Below are 7500 nucleotides of genomic sequence, written 5' to 3' on the forward strand. Positions count from 1 at the left end.
TACGTTCTGGCTCAGTATTCTTCATTTTGAAATTGGACCCCATCATAATTCAGTTTTATTTATAGTATCCAATCATAACCAGAGTTATCCTCAGGACACTTTTACAGATAGGAGAAGGTTCTATAATTTCTATAATCTCTTACAAAGACTCATCAATTCCAGTAATTCACCCACTGTATTTTCACCCTGCCCTTTGTGTCTGAAGCAAATTATCATAAAGTTCTGTGTTTCCCTTTAATGAATATGTTATTATAGGAGAAATGTAGATGGGAGATTAAAATGACTGGAATGTTTTATCTGGTTCCTCTTACTTGGAGTGTGTGTGTGTGTGTGTGTGTGTGTGTGTGTGTGTGTGTTTGGTTTTATTGGTTTTTTTGTGTGTGTGTGTGTGTGTGTGTGTGTGTGTGTGTGTTGTGTGTGTGTGTGTGTGTGTGTGTGTGTGTAGTGTGTGTGTGTGTACTGTGTGTGTGTACTGGTGTGTGTACGTAGTGTGTGTAATTCGTGTGTGTGTGTGTACCTGGTGTGTGTGCGGTTAATTGTGTGTGTGTGTGTGCGTGTGTGTGCGTGTAAAAAGTGTGTGTGTGTGTGTATTGGTGTGTGTGTGTGTACTGTGTGTGTGTGTACTGGTGTGTGTGGAACTGGTGTGAACGCAAATGGTGTGTGTGTGGAACTGGTGTGTGTGTGTGTGAACTGGTGTGTGCGTGTGTGAACTGGTGTGTGTGTGTGAACTGGTAAAGTGGATGTGTGTGTGCGGAATGTGTGTGTGTGTGAACTGGTGTGTGTGTGTGTGTGAACTGGTGTGTGTGTGTGTGAACTGGTGTGTGTGTGTGGAACTGGTGTGTGTGTGTGTGTGAACTGGTGGTGTGTGTGTGAACTGTGTGTGTGTGAACTGGTGTGTGTGTGGTGGAACTGGTGTGTGTGTGTGTGTGTGTGAACTGGTGTGTGTGTGTGTGTGTGTGAACTGGTGTGTGTGTGTGTGTGTGTGTGAACTGGTGTGTGTGTGTGATGTGTGAACTGGTGTGTGTGTGGTGAACTGGTGTGTGTGTGTGTGTGTGGGTGAGAATGGTGTGTGTGTGTGTGTGTGGGGAGAACTGGTGTGTGTGTAATGGTGTGTGAAGTGGGGTGTGTGTGAACTGTGTGTGTGAACTGGTGTGTGTGTGTGAGCTTGTGTGAGGGACCAGCTGATACTGTGAGGTCAGATTAATGAGTAACGTTACCCTGCAGCACCTCTGTCTTTGGGAGCAGGTTTGTATTCAGATCTGGGCTCAGTGCTGCACCCCTTTTATTTTTTTTTTTTATCCCAGTCTGTAAATAAACTCGCAACCTTCAGGGTGGGATGCCAGACAGGTTGATCAGAAGTGGCGCGAGATTCAGGCCCTGTTTACACAAAACGCGGGGTGAAAATGAAAAATATGTTTTCAGAGTGCCTTGAGTAAAACAAAAGGAACACCTCCAAATTTAAACACCATCACCACGGGTGGTGTGGTGGTGTTGGTGGTGGTGTGTGTGTGTGTGTGGGGGTGGTGTGTGTGTGTGTGTGTGTGTGTGTGTGTGGTGTGGTGTGTGTGTGTGTGTGTGTGTGTGTGTGTGGGTTTGTGTGTGTGTGTGTGTGTGTGGTTGTGTGTGTGTGTGTGTGTGTGGGGGGGGGGGGTGTGTGTGTGCTACATCGCATTTCATAAAACTATCCCCATACATACCTTGATTTCCCCAAAACTCTCGATAAACGCTGAATAAAAGTGAGAACGAATGTCACTTTGACACTCTTCGATCGTCTCCGTCTAAACACAGCCTAAAGCCGTGGTGTCTGCAGTTCAGCTTTTACTTCCCTTTGACTGTGAGGAACTGAAATGAAATATTAAAGTTATGTTATCAGTCACACAGTGCTGTAATGGGTCTGGCAGTTCTTCGGATGGTTCTGTCTCCTGAACACAACCTCGAATTTGACCTCAGGTCTGTCTCTTTCTCTCCTTCAGACTCTAAAGCCATCGTGGATGGGAACCTGAAGCTGATCCTGGTCTGGTTGGACTCTGATTCGCACTACCTACCATTCACATGTGAGTGGTGAAGGAAGGTAATTAAACCCAGTTGAGTTTATTATTATTATTATAATAATAATAATAATCATAATAATCATAATATCATCATAATAATCATTATAAATAATAATAATCATAATCATTAATCATAATCATAAACCATAATAACAATCATCTATGTCATATCAGAAAGTAAAAGATGAGAGATTTTTAAACTGATTGGGATGCAAGCCCATCACCTTCTACACCATCTTCTAGCAAAATAGTCTTCATTGCTAGTTTAATTTAAATGTATTTAACGATTTTTTAGTTACTTGTTGTTGGTTATTTTTGTAAAACCAAAAGCCATGTACAATTACCTAGGCAAATGCAAGTATCCGATTGAGAGTTCAATATTTAAAAGTGATAGGGGCCAAAGCCTTTTATTTATTAGCTTTATTTATAACCACACTTCTAAAATCCTATGTTACAATGCTACAAAACCAAACAGACTAGCATAAAAACATTAAAAAAAAAAAAGCAAATAAAGAATTAACGGTACAATGTATGTAAGAATAGTAAAAAATTTTTAAATTAAAAATTAATTAAAAACTAAACAAAAGATCAAACAAAAAATAACTGTGGAAATAGAAAGACGCACCCTAAACAGCTGGGCTGGATCCAACACAAAGTCCCTGATCTGCCAATCAACAACTTCAGCCAAGACTGGAGGAATGGCAAGGCACTGGGAGGCACTGGTAGACAGCTGTGCACCAGGCCTTTCCGTCTGGTTGACTGTTCCTGTCTTCTGTTCTGTCTGTCTGTCTGTCTGTCGTCGGTTGTCTGTCGCTGTCTGTCTGTCTGTCCTGTCTGTCTGGTCATAGTGCTCAGGAGTATCTACACCCATTCTCATCAGGATCAGTGAACATGAAATAAACACCAGATCATGCTTGTACGAAATTGGATTCCACCACTAGAGAGCAGCACCACGTTACGCACATACGATAAAGTGCAAAAAAAAAAAAAGAATTAGCCGTTTATACATCAAAAAAAACTCACACCATGACACATATACCCCAGATGTAAGTATGGAGAGGCACACCCTCCCTACCAAAGTTAGGGGTACTAAAGTAATATAAAAACACAAATTGATCAAGGCCCAGTCCAGGATAGTGGCGAAATAAGCCGGTGCCAAGAGAATCTAAACTCTAGTTGTAAGTTGGTGTGCAACAGTGTTGTGGTGTGTGTGTGTGTGTGTGTGGTCTGTTTGCAGGCCTGTGTCCAGACTGGGAGACCTGGGATCCAGTGAAACCAGTGGAGAATGCCACTGAAGCCATGCAGCTGGCCGATGACTGGCTGGGCATCCCACAGGTAAGAGTCTCTCTGACGCTGGTCCACATCTGCTTCTTCAGTTGGACCTTTAACCTACTGTATATTACACCCTTTACTTGGATAATTAATTCCCAGTAAAGTTTATTATGGGGGTTATGAAGTAGATACAAGCTATTAAAACAATAATTGTTGGCATGATTTTATAAATCATCTTTTAATATTAAACATGTGGCACAAGAATCTTAGGATTAACTGTATGGGTAAATGGCTATCTTAGTGACTACCTTACCTATAGGCCAGTGAGCCTAGCATCAGTGGTGATAGGTGGTTTTATTTGCTAATAATATGTCAGAATTATGTTAAGACATTTTAATTTATGAAAAAACCTTTGGAGGCCCCCTGGCGGTGATTCTGAGGGACCCCTAGGGGTCCTGCACCCCTGTTGAAGATCTCTGCTTTAGATGATCGCGGTGACATTTGCTTTGCGTCTTAACTGTATACCACCCTGGAAATAGCTGCCGAACAATAGAATGCAACGCACAATTAGGGCTGCAGAGAGGATCATTGGAGCTGCCCTTCCCTCCATCCTGGACCGGTCCAGGATCAGGAAAAGGGCGGCAAAAATCTCTGCAGACCCCTCACATCCTGGTCACAAACTGTTCACCCTCCTTCCCTCTGGTAGGAGATACAGGGCACTGCTCGCCAACACCAGCCGACACACAGACAGCTTCTTTCCCCAAGCAGTCGCTCTTTTGAACGCCCAGAAATAGCCCCCCCACCCATCGTAAAACTGAACAAAGTCAATCAACACTGTTCTGCTCATCTACCTCATGTATATTTTCAACCTTAGGATTACAATATTTATTTGACCATTGCACTGAACTGCAAATCTGAAATGGAAATCTTAAATTTCAGACTGATACTGATATTGCACTATTCCTTCCCTCTCTTCAATTACTAATACATTCTATTGTATTGTTATACTGTATACTTAACAGTATTTATGTTATATATTTATCACTGTCCTTCTGTTTTTATTCTTATGTGTTAAGTGAGTGTTGTACTTAGAGAGCAAAGATTAAACAGAGTCAAATTCCCTGTTTGTTTGTGCAAACCTGACCAATAAAGCGGATTTTGATTCTGAATTAGCTCGCTGGCAGCATCTCACCCAGGCGCTGTTGAGGCACACACACACACACACACACACACACACACACACACACACACACACACACACACACACACACACACACACACACACACACACAGACAAACACACACACAGACACACACATAACACACACAGAGACACACACAGAGACACACACACACACAGACACAGACAAAACACAACAAATGCACAACACAGCGACACACAGACACACACACACACACACAGACACACACACGGACACACACACGCACACACACACTTTTACACGCACACACACACACACACACACATACGCACACACAGACACACACACACAGACACACACACAGAAACACACACACACAGAAACACACACTCAGAGACACACACACAGAGACACACACACAGAGACACACACACACACACACACACACACACACACAGACAACGACACACAGACAAACACACAGAGACACAGAGACACACACAGACAAAACACACACACACACACACACACACACAGAGACACACACACACACACACACACACACACACACAGAGACACACACACACACAGAGACACACAGACACAGAGACACACACACACACGCACATACAGACAGAGACACACACACAGAGACACACAAACACAGAGACACACACACACAGAGACACACACACAGAGACACACACACAGAGACACATACACACATACACACACACACACACACACACGCATACACAGAGACACACACACACACACACAGACACAGACACACAGACAAACACACACAGACACACACACACACACACACACACACACACACACACACAGAAACACACAGACAAACACACAGAAACACACAGACACACACAGACACACACACACACACACACACACACACACACACACACAGAAACACACAGACAAACACACAGAGACACACACACACACAGACACACACACACACACACACACAGAAACACACAGGGCACACACACAGAGGCACACACACACACAGAAACACACAGAGACACACACACACAGAGCACACACACAGAGACACACACACAGAGACACATACACACACACACACACACACACACACACACGCATACACAGAGACACACACACACACACACACACAGAAACACACACAGACACACACACACACACACACACACACACACACACACACAGACACACACATATAGACCCAACCGAGGAAACTCACTGAACCTCAGTTAATTTTTTTACTCACTTGTGTTAGAAGGTTAAGAGGTTGCAGCTCGAGTTGAAACCGAAAGGAAAAAGTACTATAATGACTTACAAATTGCTGTTCCCGGGAAAATAATTCGTTACGTATTTAGGTGACTTTTGAATAATTGCCTAAAGTGGTCTATTAACATATTAAAAAGGTTTCTCTGCAGACATTAGAGCTAATTTTGTTGTCCCCCTCCTCAGCAGTAATTATGAAGACCCATTCTTTCATTTTGATATCATTCATTCTGAGTTACATGTTCTTGTGGCTGTATTAGGCCATGCTCTGCTTCCTGTCAGTCAGCTGTCACCTGCAGGAAGTCTCCTCCAGAAACAACAGAGCTGACGAACTTCCCTGTCACACCCATCACATTAATTTAGGCCATCTTTGTTTCCTGGAAAAGGAGTTTATTCCATTCGAGGTTTGACACTAAAGGAGTTTTTTTTAAATGGCCCAAAATAGCCTGTGAAGCAGAATGACTCATGGGGGGGAATGTTGAACACGATTTTAAAGAAAGGAAAGAGCAGTGACCAGGGTGAGACCCAGGTCAGGACATCCCTGTCTACATACTGGGTCTGGTGTTCCTGATTTTGGCTCCTTTTGTTCCAATGAAGAGAAATCTTAATGCTGAGGCATACAAAGACATTTTAGACAATAACGTTCTTCCGATTATGCAACACAGTTTGAGGAGCGGCCTCTCCTGTGTCATCATGACACAAAGTCAGGTCCATAAAGAGATGTTTTTATGTGGAAGAACTTGACTGGTCTGCACAGAACCCTGACCCGATCCGACACCTTTTTGGGATGAACTGGAACGCCCAATGTGAGCCGGAACTGATCAGAGCGCAAGGCGAAGAAGAGGGTGTTTTCTGAGTCGTTTCCCTATCAGAATTGGATCCATTCCAGTCATAGGCGACGATTTATGTTATATTTTATTTGTTTTGCTCCGTGGGTGCTAAGAATTTTTGCATTTCAGAACCTTAGGAAATGGACAGCGGCCGACACGAACACCACGCGTCTGTTAACTGGATAATAAAGTTGTAAAGTAGGCTTTCAACTCAGGACGGCGCCACTATTAGGCAGCACGGTCGCTCAGTGGTTAGCACTTCTGCCTCCCAGCAAGAAGGTTCTGGGTTCGAACCCAGGTGGTCCCAGACCTTTCTGTGTGGAGTTTGCATGTTCTCCCCGTGCTTGCGTGGGTTTCCTCCTGGTGCTCCGGTTTCTTCCCACCATAAAGACATGCACGCAACTAGGACTACAGTTGAAAATTAACCAACTGGCTAACACTGGCCGAGGGCGCATTTACAGAAATGTTGATTAATGTGCATTGTCCTAATCAAATCTATTCTATTATGTTTGTGTAGGACTCAATAACCACTCCGTTGTAGCTCCGTTCATGTTGCGTTTACTGAACTGCCCCAAACCTTACATTTTACGACCCTTGCCGTAAATCACTGCCCTTAAAGGCACCGTACCGGTCACTCGCAGTGCATAACATACACCCAGTGTTGGGAAAGTTCACTTTCTACATGAACTAGTTCAAAGTTCAGTTCACACATTTTAAAATGAACTAGTTCAGTTCATAGTTCATACTTAAACATGTTGAACTAAGTTCACAGTTCCAGTTTTTTTCCATATGTTGCCACAAGCTATTATTTTTCTAAATTATTGCCACAGCCCATCTAGAACCACACGTGACTCTAGTTAACACCTGACAGCAGCTAGCGTTAGCCTAGCG

General features: G+C 43.4%; 1 protein-coding gene across 1 annotated transcript in view; it reads left to right on the top strand.

Annotated features, from left to right (window-relative positions):
• The first annotated feature begins 1888 nt into the window (after window positions 1–1888).
• Window positions 1889–7500, top strand: part of LOC120558182 (filamin-B) — a 94147-nt gene continuing 88535 nt past the window's right edge. The window contains 4 exon segments of the mRNA XM_039799118.1: window positions 1889–2054; window positions 2639–2766; window positions 2768–2792; window positions 3289–3386. Coding sequence (XP_039655052.1) covers window positions 1889–2054; window positions 2639–2766; window positions 2768–2792; window positions 3289–3386 — 417 coding nt within the window.

Source organism: Perca fluviatilis, chromosome 4, assembly GCF_010015445.1.
Source record: "Perca fluviatilis chromosome 4, GENO_Pfluv_1.0, whole genome shotgun sequence".
In the NCBI taxonomy this organism is placed as follows: domain Eukaryota; kingdom Metazoa; phylum Chordata; class Actinopteri; order Perciformes; family Percidae; genus Perca; species Perca fluviatilis.